Genomic DNA, 14,709 nt, shown 5'->3' on the forward strand with positions numbered 1-14,709 from the left:
TCTCTCATCAAACATGTGTCCCCCCCCCCCCCTTCTCCATGGGCTTCAGTCTCTTCTACATCAACCTGTGTCCCCTCTTCTTCCGTGTCTCTTCTACATAACATGTGTCCCCTCTTCTCCATGTCTCTTCTTCATCAACATGTGTCCCCTCTTCTTCCATGTCTCTTCTTCATCAACATGTGTCCCCTCTTCTTCATGTCTCTTCTTACATCAACATGTGTCCCCTCTTCTTCATGTCTCTTCTACATCAACATGTGTCCCCTCTTCTTCATGTCTCTTCTTCATCAACATGTGTCCCCTCTTCTTCATGTCTCTTCTACATCAACATGTGTCCCCTCTTCTTCATGTCTCTTCTACATCAGCATGTGTCCCCTCTGTGGAAAGAGACACTGAAAGTTTCAGGAACAAAGATTCTCTCTCTTTTTGATCCATTTCTATAAAAACCTGTCTGAAAATGAGCTGATCAGATTTTGGCCACTTTATGATGTCATTACGTTTTTTTGGCTTGAGTAACCATTAGCCAATCAGCAACCAAGGTAACCCCCCCCCCCCCCCCCTTATCACCTGAATCTCCTCCGAGAGCACCATTGAGTTCTTTGTAACCAAATGTCTCTCAGAGGGGCGTGGGGAGGGGCTCCTTATTTTCATCTAAAGTAACAGACAGAGAATCAGCACTTTGGAAACAGGGCTGAAACAGAGGGGATTATGGGTAATGCTGCAATGATCTGTTTGGTGTTTCAGCCAATCAGAGACAGGGTCTGTATATATCTGAGACCTGTGATATATTGATGAGAAACAGTATGATAGGGGACCTTTAACGTACAATATAAGGTTTACTTACTGCTGGTCGGGGTTTCTCTATCAAAGAAGTGACTAGAGACAGAGTTGGTGGCATTTTGTTGCATTACATTTCTCCCAGTTAGGATTTCTTTCAGTGTTTGAAATATGTAATATTTGGTCATTTTCAGCGCAATTGACACGATCACAGTTTCTATATCAACATGTAATATTATTTAAGAATAAAGTAGAAACTAAACATTTGAAAAAGCTGTCTCTTTTGTTGACAGAAAGAAACCATTTGTTTAATCCGTATCAGGACGGCACAGTTCAGGAGGACACTTACAGTATTTACTTTAGTTAAAGTTACCGATGACAACAACAGGACTCTGAAATAATCTGGTCATGTTTGGACTAGATTGATTGGTTGCTAAAAAAGTCAACAGTCGTTATTGACTAAAGCTGTACATAGTTGGGGTCGACTAAGATTAAATGCCTAGACTTATAGTCAGCAAAAAAAAACTAATGTTGTCTAAATATGATACAAAATAACAAGGATGTTTGACACAGGACAAGTGAAAGTCAACTTTATTGTCAATCTTCCAGTTTGTGAGTACAGAGAGATCGAAATACCGTTTCCCACAATCCCAAATACAAAAATATGTATGCAAATATGTTATATTTTTGCTATATATATATATACACAATCAAGATACATTTATACATATGCACACATTAAGACCTAAATAAAATTGCAACAATCAATATATACAAAATAACAGTCACTTCAATGTCTTTGAGAATGTACATTAGTGCAAGACTGTCCATAGCAGCGTAAAAATAAAGGATTAAGTTATATAAAATAGTTGAATTCATTAGTGCTACAATGCTCAATGTCTCTTATTTTTGAATTCTTGACAGCTTCCCTCTGTTTCCTTTCCCCTCCTTACTGCAGACGGACAGAAGTGAATGCATGTTTCTGTTCCCTGTGTTTCAGGTTCTGGTTCCGCCTGTACTGGTTCCCTCTCAAGGTCCTGTACGCCACCTGCGTGTCCAGCCTGCAGTCCGTGCCCAACATCCCCTTCTACTTCTTCTTCAACACACTCCTGTTCACGCTGCTGCTCATGAACATCTACTGGTTCCTGGTGAGCACACACACACACACACACACACACACACACACACACACACACACATACACACACACACACACACACACACACACACACACACACACACACACACACACACACACACCACACACACACACACACACACACACACACACACACACTGTATTGTATTATTGTATGAGAGAGGTTCCAGGTTGAATTGAGGCGAATATTTGTAATGTTCAGAGGTTGTTGTTCACACACTAGTGCTGGGGGGAAACGATTATTTTGAAAACGATTAATCGGGCGATTATTTGATCGATTAGTCGACTAATCTAACGATTATTTTTCTGTTGTTCAATTCATAAAAAACGTAATGTAAAAAAAAGTAATGTAAACAATTTTTTTCCCACGATACTGTGTCTCAGGGGATCTTAATATTTAAGAACCTATTAATGTGTTATACCAGATTAATGGAAATAATCTCAGCTAACTGACGATACAAACCATGTTTACCAAAACAAAACACAAGTCTCATAAGAAGCAAACTAAAATGCTATCTAAATGACCCCTGAGCGAAAAATGCTAACGGACATTGGCACAGAACTCAAGATAACCCTTATTACTTATCGTAGCTGCACATACAAGATATCCGATTAAAGCTGAGACTCCACAGATTATGTAGGTACATAGTATCATCACTGAGTGATCCGGACTCGCGACAGGGGAAGCAAATACAGTCATCACAACACGTACCTTCACAGAGCTTCTAGGGAGATCGTCTCACCGCCGTAGCTGTCAATCTGATCAAAAGACGTTTTCAATGGCATTAAAATGAGAAAAAACGCGGCTGAATCGGTTAATCCATAGGTTTTTAACGTCTATGTATAAACAAATTATTGAATTTATAATCCATAATTCCATTTTTATGTAAAAATCGGAGAGCAAATGCTAGCTGCTAATGGTAGCCACCACAGCTAGCTACTGCTTCCGGTCAAGCAGCAGTCTCAGTGAGATATAAATATATAAATATCTTTGCGTTTTGGACTAACTTTAAAATATTCCCATGCTTTTGAAGACCTAGGGCGAGATGTTTTCGTTTGAGGGCTTCGTGCGCAATCCTGTGAGGTTTCAGTCTCCATTGTGTTAGAAGTGCGATTGCGAACTGCTTGTTGCTTTGGGTGACCCACGTGTGTGTGGCGACCATATATACAGTCTATGGTGGCGACGCGTCGACGCGGAAATATGTCGTCGACGATATTTTGAAGTCGACGTCGTCGACGCGTCGCTACAGCACTAACACACACACATACACACACACACACACTCACACACACACACACACACACACACACACACACACACCAGTGTTGTAGTCAAGTCACCAATTCACGAGTCCAAGTCACTCTCGAGTCACCACTCTTCGAGTCCAAGTCAAGTCCGAGTCACCAAGGGAGTGTCCGAGTCGAGTCCGAGTCATCATTACCTGTGTTCGAGTCCGAGTCCAAGTCCGAGTCACCCAAGGAGTGTCCGAGTCGAGTCCGAGTCATCATTACCTGTGTTCGAGTCCGAGTCCAAGTCCGAGTCACCCAAGGAGTGTCCGAGTCGAGTCCGAGTCATCATTACCTGTGTTCGAGTCCGAGTCCAAGTCCGAGTCACCCAAGGAGTGTCCGAGTCGAGTCCGAGTCATCATTACCTGTGTTCGAGTCCAAGTCAAGTCCGAGTCACCCAAGGAGTGTCCGAGTCGAGTCCGAGTCATCATTACCTGTGTTCGAGTCCGAGTCCAAGTCCGAGTCACCCAAGGAGTGTCCGAGTCGAGTCCGAGTCATCATTACCTGTGTTCGAGTCCAAGTCAAGTCCGAGTCACCCAAGGAGTGTCCGAGTCGAGTCCGAGTCATCATTACCTGTGTTCGAGTCCAAGTCCGAGTCACCAAGGGAGTGTCCGAGTCGAGTCCGAGTCATCATTACCTGTGTTCGAGTCCGAGTCCAAGTCCGAGTCACCCAAGGAGTGTCCGAGTCGAGTCCGAGTCATCATTACCTGTGTTCGAGTCCAAGTCAAGTCCGAGTCACAAGTCTTCATGTATTAATCTTCGTGGATATATGTGTTGAAATGTAGCTGCTCCTCTACATTGCTTTTATCCTGTCATGTTATACTAATCTGTCTATTGAACTACTGTGAAGCGAGTTTGGCTACAATTCTTGTAATAGGTGCTATACAAATATAAAGCTTATATTAATATTATTATTATTGTAAATGACCTTTAATATGTCCAACTATATTTAAAATGAGTTATCTTTTAGAGAAGTGATTATATTTGTATGCCAATATTTTTCCTATGGTAAAGTTTTCGTTTTGCACTTTTATTTTGATAGTAATAAGATCGGGACTCTTATTTTGAAGGAACTTTAGGGATACAGATTAAGCCCCAGAAAGCACATGGCTACTTAGCATGCAACATGACCTCATTCTGCATGTTAAGTAGCCATGTGCTTTCGTGTTATCGGCTGAATCTTTATTTATTGATTAGATCTCGTTACTCTGATGATAGTGTTCAACACAGCCTATGTCTGAACTCGATCCTTAGAGTAAAGTGTTACGGAGCCTTCTCTTCAATCTTTTTTCCACATAACATAACAAGCATTTTGCGCTGCTCTTTTCCAATGTGGAAGCAGAATGTGTGAAAGCATACAGCATGATGGGGGGTGTGTCCTAGACATGTTTAGACTGGAACAGCGGGGGCCGGTACGTGAACTCGCCTCACAGGTGCACAAGCCAGGATAGAGGACATCAGACTCCAGAGAAAACTTGCTCGAGTCCGAGTCCAAGTCGGAGCGTCAATATACAAGTCGAGTCAGAGTCATCGTGGGGGGCGAAATTCACGAGTCCGAGTCCAAGTCGCGTCAATCAGTGAGCGAGTCCGACTCGAGTCACGAGTCCCGAAAATCGGCACTCGAGTCGGACTCCATCTCTGAGACACACACACACACACACACACACACACACACACACACACACACACACACACACACACACACACACACACACACACACACACACACACACACACACACACACACACACACACACACACACTAGTTCATTTACTATAAAAAGCATGAAGCTGAAGGGTCATTTGCACACACAGAAATTTGTCAGAAAAGCAAAAAGAAATGAATGAATCGAATGTTCTATAGTCGAGGTTTTTCTATAGGAAGTAAACAACAACCAAACTAGATATTTAGTAGCATTTATATGTATAAATGTGTCTGTTGATTGTGTATATATAGGTATCTACACATTTGCATACATATTTTCATATGTATTTGTTTTTGTATTCGGGACTGTGGGAAACGGTATTTCGATCTCTGTCACACACAAACTGGAGGATTGACAATAAAGTTGACTTTGATCAATTAGCTTGATCAATCGCCTATTATTAAAAAGGCATGTGTGTGTTGGTGTAGTGTTTATTTATTTTCTAATGTATCCCATGGGTAGACTCATATGTAACTTTTAAAAGACCATTTTCCTGAACTGGGAGAAAAGATTATTGAAAAATGGTTGGAAATGAATGAAAACTGCACCAGTGTGTTTGTGAAGGACGCCAGAGGCCTATACTACGAAGCTGGTTCAACCTAACCTGGATATGTTTGAGTTAGCCGGTTGGCCTAATCCAAAACATACGCGCTCTCGCTAAACTGTACTACGACGCGGGTTATCAAGTGGATCGCTCAAGCCAGCCGTGTCCTATCTAGTTAGGTGCGCGTTCACATGAAAGGGGTGGTATCTGGAGCATTCGACCAATCACAAACATGGAGAAGCGTACTGACAGCGCAGCGTCATACTTCCTGAATGAAAAGTGAACTTTAATATTAGACATATGAAGAAGTTAAACTTTAAACATCCATGACTTAAACACTTGATCCAGGATCAAAGCCACAGAGCTGCACCTGCAAGGTGAATACAGCTGGTAACAGAATAAGTGTTTGAATGCGTACATTAACAGGTTTATGATATCACTGCCCCGTCTAAGACACGATCTGACTTTAATTACATTTTTCTCGAGTGTTTCGTCAACTTAATGTGTTGCTTAAAATAATACTTCTGCATCCAGTAGGCCTATGTGACACTGAGTGTTGCACGGCCAGATACGGCTCAGCTGACTCAGATAAGAAAATATATGATAGAAAGATAGATAGATCTTTAATTTTGTCATTGTACAGGTACAACGACATTACAATAAACTCAAGGTGCCAACACGCAACAACAAGACACTATAAAAACAATAAAAACAATAAATGGGACTTAAAATAGACATGATAGGGAATATGTACATAAATAAATAATAATGATACGTTATGATGTGATATGCCGCGGACTGTACTTAATGTTACTCTGATCCGGTTACTTATGTTGTGGCAGATATTTAAGTAAGCTTTCTTAACGCTAATGTTATAATAGTCAGATTGCTCTGAAGATGGAGGTGATATTCTATTAATGTTCACGTTCACACAGTCGGTGATTTTTGCCGGCCGTCTTTCCTGCGACGGCAGCTTTTCTGTATTTCCTTTCTCCTGTAATATGACTTGATCGCTTTAAACTCCGCACACTGAGCTCTGATTGGTCAGCAGGCGGTGCTTTCACTGAGTTGAGCTCTTAGCCTGCAACCTAACCTGGTCCGGAGCAGGTTAGCCGCTCAGCATCAGTTACCATGGAGATCTAGCCCGCTAAAAAGAGAACCAGCGTCGTAGGACCGGAAACCCAGAGTTTTCCCTGAAGTTAGCCGATAAGCGAAAATCCTGCTCGTAGTGCAGGCCTCTGGTGTTTGTGTTGTCTAAACTTCTGAAACTGACACTGACCTCTGTGTGACATCTGCGTGACCTCTGTGTGACTTCTGTTTGACCTCTGTATGACCTCTGTGTGTGTGCAGTTCATCGTGGTGTTCGTGGTGAAGGTGCTGAAGGTGAAGGAGGTGAACGACGTCAGAGAGTACGAGGAGGAGGAGGGCGGCCGCACGGCGCTCAGAGAAAAGAACAACAAGCAGGATGATGCTGGACATCACAACGCTGCACCGGGGTAAACAACAATAATAATACTCTGATCTGACGGGGTAAACAACAATAATAATACTCTGATCTGACGGGGTAAACAACAATAATAATACTCTGATCTGATGGGGTAAACAACCATAATAATACTCTTATCTGACGGGGTAAACAACAATAATAATACTCTGATCTGATGGGGTAAACAACACTAATAATACTCTGATCTGACGGGGTAAACAACAACAATAATACTCTGATCTGACGGGGTAAACAACACTAATAATACTCTGATCTGACGGGGTAAACAACAATAATAATACTCTGATCTGACGGGGTAAACAACACTAATAATACTCTGATCTGACGGGGTAAACAACAATAATACTCTGATCTGATGGGGGTAAACAACACTAATAATACTCTGATCTGACGGGGTAAACAACAATAATAATACTCTGATCTGACGGGGTAAACAACACTAATAATACTCTGATCTGACGGGGTAAACAACACTAATAATACTCTGATCTGACGGGGTAAACAACAATAATAATACTCTGATCTGACGGGGTAAACAACAATAATAATACCCTGATCTGACGGGGTAAACAACAATAATAATACTTTGATCTGACTGGGTAAACAACAATAATACTCTGATCTGACGGGGTAAACAACAATAATACTCTGATCTGACGGGGTAAACAACACTAATAATACTTTGATCTGACGGGGTAAACAACACTAATAACACTCTGATCTGACGGGGTAAACAACAATAATACTCTGATCTGACGGGGTAAACAACACTAATAATACTTTGATCTGACGGGGTAAACAACACTAATAACACTCTGATCTGACAGGGTAAACAACAATAATAATACTCTGATCTGACGGGGTAAACAACACTAATAATACTCTGATCTGATGGGGTAAACAACAATAATAATACTCTGATCTGACGGGGTAAACAACAATAATAATACTCTGATCTGATGGGGTAAACAACAATAATAATACTCTGATCTGACGGGGTAAACAACACTAATAATACTCTGATCTGACGGGGTAAACAACAATAATAATACTCTGATCTGATGGGGTAAACAACAATAATAATACTCTGATCTGACGGGGTAAACAACACTAATAATACTCTGATCTGACGGGGTAAACAACAACAATAATACTCTGATCTGACGGGGTAAACAACACTAATAATACTCTGATCTGACGGGGTAAACAACAATAATAATACTCTGATCTGACGGGGTAAACAACAATAATAATACTCTGATCTGACGGGGTAAACAACACTAATAATACTCTGATCTGACGGGGTAAACAACACTAATAATACTTTGATCTGACGGGGTAAACAACAATAATAATACTCTGATCTGACGGGGTAAACAACACTAATAATACTCTGATCTGACGGGGTAAACAATAATAATACTCTGATCTGACGGGGTAAACAACAATAATACTCTGATCTGACGGGGTAAACAACACTAATAACATTCTGATCTGACGGGGTAAACAACAATAATACTCTGATCTGACGGGGTAAACAACACTTATAATACTTTGATCTGACGGGGTAAACAACACTAATAATACTTTGATCTGACGGGGTAAACAACAATAATAATACTCTGATCTGACGGGGTAAACAACAATAATACTCTGATCTGACGGGGTAAACAACACTAATAACACTCTGATCTGACGGGGTAAACAACAATAATACTCTGATCTGACGGGGTAAACAACACTAATAATACTTTGATCTGACGGGGTAAACAACACTAATAACACTCTGATCTGACGGGGTAAACAACAATAATAATACTCTGATCTGACGGGGTAAACAACAATAACACTCTGATCTGACGGGGTAAACAACAATAATAATACTCTGATCTGACGGGGTAAACAACAATAATAATACTCTGATCTGACGGGGTAAACAACAATAATAATACTCTGATCTGACGGGGTAAACAACAATAATAATACTCTGATCTGACGGGGTAAACAACAATAATACTCTGATCTGACGGGGTAAACAACACTAATAACACTCTGATCTGACGGGGTAAACAACAATAATACTCTGATCTGACGGGGTAAACAACAATAACACTCTGATCTGACGGGGTAAACAACAATAATACTTTGATCTGACGGGGTAAACAACACTAATAATACTTTGATCTGACGGGGTAAACAACACTAATAACACTCTGATCTGACGGGGTAAACAACAATAATAATACTCTGATCTGACGGGGTAAACAACAATAACACTCTGATCTGACGGGGTAAACAACAATAATAATACTCTGATCTGACGGGGTAAACAACAATAATACTCTGATCTGACGGGGTAAACAACAATAATAATACTCTGATCTGACGGGGTAAACAACAATAATAATACTCTGATCTGACGGGGTAAACAACAATAATAATACTCTGATCTGACCGGGTAAACAACAACAATAATACTCTGATCTGACGGGGTAAACAACACTAATAATACTCTGATCTGACGGGGTAAACAACAACAATAATACTCTGATCTGACGGGGTAAACAACACTAATAATACTCTGATCTGACGGGGTAAACAACAACAATAATACTCTGATCTGACGGGGTAAACAACACTAATAATACTCTGATCTGACGGGGTAAACAACAACAATAATACTCTGATCTGACGGGGTAAACAACACTAATAATACTCTGATCTGACGGGGTAAACAACAATAATAATACTCTGATCTGACGGGGTAAACAACAACAATAATACTCTGATCTGACGGGGTAAACAACAATAATAATACTCTGATCTGACGGGGTAAACAACACTAATAATTGATCCGATGGACAAACATCATGTGTGTAATTCGTGGCACAATTCAAACGGGATGGAAAGATAATCTTTCTCTCTCCATTGACTTCAATACATACTTTTTCAGAAATAAGGTCCCATGGGTCGAAGTAGATGGGCGGGACTTCGCCTCTCTATTCAAAGTCCTTTTCAAAAAAGTGTATTTAAATACAAGATATTTAAGTACAACATACAAAGAAACAATCTCAGGTTGTATTCAGGTTTACAGGTGATGGTAAAACCCACCCTAAGACAGACTTAGATTGAATTAAAAGTCATGTAATGTGTGTGTTGTGTGTGTGTCCCACAGGAAGCACGTGCAGAACGGGGTCACCAAAGAGAAGCATCTATAACAGCGCCCCCACAGGCGGCTCGCTGCACTGCAGACAGGAAGTGAGATCAGGCTGCGAGGAGTTTCTACTCTTTTTATTTGTTTAACATTTCATTTCATCGCTGTCTGTTTTTATTAGAGCACTGAATGTTATTCCAGCTGACTTTTTGTCCTATTGTTGCTAACTTTTACATTTGATAGATTCAGTAGAAACGTTGAAACGAGCGTCAGAAGAAGTGGGAAAAGTGTATTTAAAAAAAACAAACGGAAAATACTCGAGATTCTTTTAGGGCTGTTTGCCGTCAGTGGAATAATGAATCCTCCGTCCATCTTCTCCTCCGTCCATCTTCTCTGACGTGAAGAGGAAAGGCAAAACAAATCCAGATTCAAACGAGAAATATCACGTTTTCTCTCAGCTCCATATTTCACATCTGCAGCAGTGATGAAACCACACGTTTTGATTTAACATATCATCGCACAAGTCAGCGGTGGCGTCCATTACTCTGAATTAAAACGCCACAGTAGAGAGTGTGTGTGTGTGTGTGTGTGTGTGTGTGTGTGTGTGTGTGTGTGTGTGTGTGTGTGTGTGTGTGTGTGTGTGTGTGTGTGTGTGTGTGTGTGTGTGTGTGTGTGTGTGTGTTTCAGGATGGATGTAGCTGATAAACTCTTTCACAACATTTCACCTCTCAGTTCCTCTTATCTCTTTTTGCTGACGATCAACCGGGTTAGGAAGTATTTAAAGCTTTTTATTGTTTTATTTTTATTGTTCCTACGTGTGTGTGTGTGTGTGTGTGTGTGTGTGTGTGTGTGTGTGTGTGTGTGTGTGTGTGTGTGTGTGTGTGTGTGTGTGTGTGTGTGTGTGTGTGTGTGTGTGTGTGTGTGTGTGTGTGTGTGTGTGTGTGTGTGTGTGGCAGAGCGTCTGCACTGACATGAAGGCAAACAAGCCACTTGCTGGTTTAATGACGGCAAAGAGCTAGAATTGATTGACGGGGATTCATCCGCATCGTTTTGATTTGTTTGAAACTAAATGGATTTAGTTTATGGCTATTTACAGAACAATTGGAACAATAGCCAAAAGACTTGTGTAAAGATAAAGATCAGTATGATATAAAAGAATAAATAAACATTATGTATGCACACATTATTCAGAATGCATGACATCGAATGATTTTTGAGAAATACTCTGACATTGTCTCACCAACGATGAAGAAAAAAAATCCTCTCGCTATGTAATCATATCTGTATTAATGTCTAAACTGAACAGTGATCTTTCTTTGAAGCAGCAGCGACCACTCGACACGAAGAACTAGAGATAGGGCTGGACGACACGTCAAATTATACCATATGTGGAATTAAGGACTTGATTGGAAGAGGCCGTTACTAGAAAAGTGTGTTTGGGACACGTTTGGAAACGAGGTGATTTTTCTCGAAGGGGTTTCATCTGAGAAAATACATTTCTGACGTGACAAAAAAAAGGCTTTGGACCTTTTTGGTTTAAAAAAACTCCTTTATCTGTACTCTTTTAGTTTTTAAACTATTCAATTATACAGTGAAAGATCCCCTACTGGTTTACTTGAATGTGTTTAACCCTTAGATGCATAAGTGGGTCTTTTTTGACCCGGTGAGGTGGTTTTCTTGAAGTATTTTTATCATTTCATATTCCAGCTATTCCTCAAAAAACATGTTTTGGATATCATGCCATTCAACATTTAAATTTAATGTTAAGAAATTGCATGAGTGGGTCAAAAATGACCCGCATGCATTTTCTATGGAATTTCGTTTTTTTTTCAAAATGTAAAAAAAATGTCTAAAATTATAAATAGTGACAAATTACATTTCTAGTGTGAACCAAAATATAATACTAAATATTATACAAGTGATTTTTCTTAACCAAAATGACAAAAATGCCATAAAAACACATAGTATTCTAATACGGGTCCTTTTTGACCCACTTATGGAAGAGAGTAGGGTCCAGTCACTCCAAGTGCATCTAAGGGTTTCATCAAATCAAATCAAGTTTTATTTATATAGCACATTTATAAACGATTTTTGGTGGAGCCAAAGTGCTGTACATAAAATAAAAATAGCCTACAGTAGAGACACTTTACAGCAAATACAACAGCACAGATTGTTCAGAATATCAGTATGAGAAAAACGACACCCTCTGTCCTTAGACCTTCTGTCCTTAGACCCTCTGTCCTCAGACCCTCTGTCCTCAGACCCTCTATCCTTAGACCCTCTATCCTTAGACCTTCTGTCCTTAGACCCTCTGTCCTCAGACCCTCTATCCTTAGACCCTCTATCCTTAGACCCTCTGTCCTTAGACCCTCTGTCCTTAGACCCTCTGTCCTTAGATATGACTCAACAGCACAATGCAATATCTCCTGATATGCAGCTTTTAAAACCAGAGATACAATTACAATATCTAATATCTAAGGTAATATATGTTCTGATATCACAAGCTCTACTAAAAACAGTGTGTGATTATCCTCAATATGTTATTTCATAATTCATATTTTAAAACATATATCAGACAAGGACAATTTCATCCTAAATATTCCACATATGGGAAGATTTTTTAAAGTCATCTGTAAAAAATAATAATGAAATAATATTGAAACTATTAAATATCTAGTCTCTTATGATATATAGTGATTTATATTATCCAGCCCTACTGACGATGAGCCTCAATTTGGCATTTAAAAACACATCTTAATATATATTTCAGACACAAATGAAGGGATGATTGTGTCTCAGTCTTCTGTGTGAGCTGCTGCTGCTGCACCTGTTATATTTTCTACACTTCCTCTCGATCAAGTTCCAGCTTGTTGTTGGATGAACGGCGGGCTTGTGCTGCTGGAGCCGCAGATGCTTTCTGTCTGTCTTCCACATTTACACCCCCCCCCCGAAACATCATGGTGTGGGGCGGGGTTACAACTAATTTTATATTTTATTTCTGTAGTCATTTGTTGTTTTATTTGAATTGCTGCTGTTTTATTTCCTCTGAGAGCACGGTTAGTATTCCAGTTGTGATCTGGCTCAGCTGTACTGTCGAAAACACGGTTCTTATCCAACATGTGTAGTGTCAGACAGGAAGTGAGACTGAAGACCCACACATTCGGGGTTCTTTTTTGTGACAGGAAGTGAAGTTTGCAGTAAACCCACAAACACCCAACATGTGGATTAGGTGCGTCTCATCCCTAAAGTCTGGTATTTACAAAATAAAAACATTCCTACAGTCTTAAGGGGACACAAACGCACCATCAGACGGTTTAAAATGTGTTTATTTTGCATCTTAATGATTTTTACTTTGATAGATTACCCCAAATACATCTGGAGCAACTACCAGATGTGCGTTAGATGATTTAATGTTCTTTAACTTTACATGTCAGTATGATTTAAAATATGAATTTCATACACGTCCCCCACCCCTACGCACCACAAGAGGGGAAGTTAGGAAGTGTTTGTTAGGAACAAATCATGATTTAAGTTAAGAAATAAAAGGAACACTTTCTTTTAAACTGATCATTTATTTATCTTTCTGTATTTAATTGGATTATTCTTATTTAAAATGTTCTTAATATTGCATGTGAAGCTCAGTTCAGACCGACAACTTGTGGGATATTTGACGTTTAAACCGTTTCTGAACATTAAGGGAGGATTCCTAATTTAATGGAGAACTTTAGTGCAAAATTAACAAGTTTTGAGTCAAATTCAAGTGAAATAAACACCTTAATTTGGAATCTGGTTGTTTTCATTCCACTAGTCGGAAAGATGACACGATATTGAAGCAAATAAGAAAAATAAAAGTGACATTTTACCAATTGTTTCCTATTTTAATCAGGAAGTGACAACAAAATGAGTGATTTTGACTTGTTTTCGATGTTTCTTGGTAGATATGACGTCTGAGTTGTCGGTCTGAATTTCGCCTTTTCAAATTGTCCCTGCGAGTGTTTTATTTGTGCCAAACGTCCACCTAAAAATAATTTGTCGGGCGTTTGTGGGAGCTGACGAGACGAAGCGCTTAGAGAACGACGGGCAGAAAACGCCCTGCAGGTATTTCTTATAAATTGCACTGTAATTTATTAGTATTATTTTTATTGTTCAATAGGAAGGTTAGAAAAAGGGAAGCATTTGTGTGACTTTGTGGGAAGAATCAGTAAATACAAGTGGGTTTAAGTGGAACACTATTCACTTAAATACAAGTGGGTTTAAGTGGAACACTATTCACTTAAATACAAGTGGGTTTAAGTGGATCACTATTCACTTAAATACAAGTGGGTTTAAGTGGAACACTATTCACTTAAATACAAGTGGGTTTAAGTGGAACACTATTCACTTAAATACAAGTGGGTTTAAGTGGAACACTATTCACTGGATGATAAACAAATTACCCTTTCTTTTGTCTTAAGGAAATCTGACCACTTTTTGAATCTGAATTGATAAAGACATGCTATTTTGTAATGCAATTTTAATACCATTCAGCCAATGTTATCATTTCATTTCCTCCCATCAAATAAAACATGTCAGTAAACG

At 39.6% G+C, this 14,709-nt stretch overlaps 1 protein-coding gene across 1 annotated transcript in view; it reads left to right on the plus strand.

The window, feature by feature from the left end:
• Nucleotides 1–10,910, plus strand: part of cers1 (ceramide synthase 1) — a 59,749-nt gene extending 48,839 nt beyond the window's left edge. The window contains 3 exon segments of the mRNA XM_034199044.1: nucleotides 1,775–1,922; nucleotides 6,821–6,966; nucleotides 10,153–10,910. Coding sequence (XP_034054935.1) covers nucleotides 1,775–1,922; nucleotides 6,821–6,966; nucleotides 10,153–10,195 — 337 coding nt within the window. The 3' untranslated portion in view covers nucleotides 10,196–10,910.
• Nucleotides 10,911–14,709: the final 3,799 nt, after the last annotated feature.

The sequence above is a fragment of the Gymnodraco acuticeps genome, unplaced genomic scaffold, assembly GCF_902827175.1.
Source record: "Gymnodraco acuticeps unplaced genomic scaffold, fGymAcu1.1, whole genome shotgun sequence".
NCBI lineage: Eukaryota > Metazoa > Chordata > Actinopteri > Perciformes > Bathydraconidae > Gymnodraco > Gymnodraco acuticeps.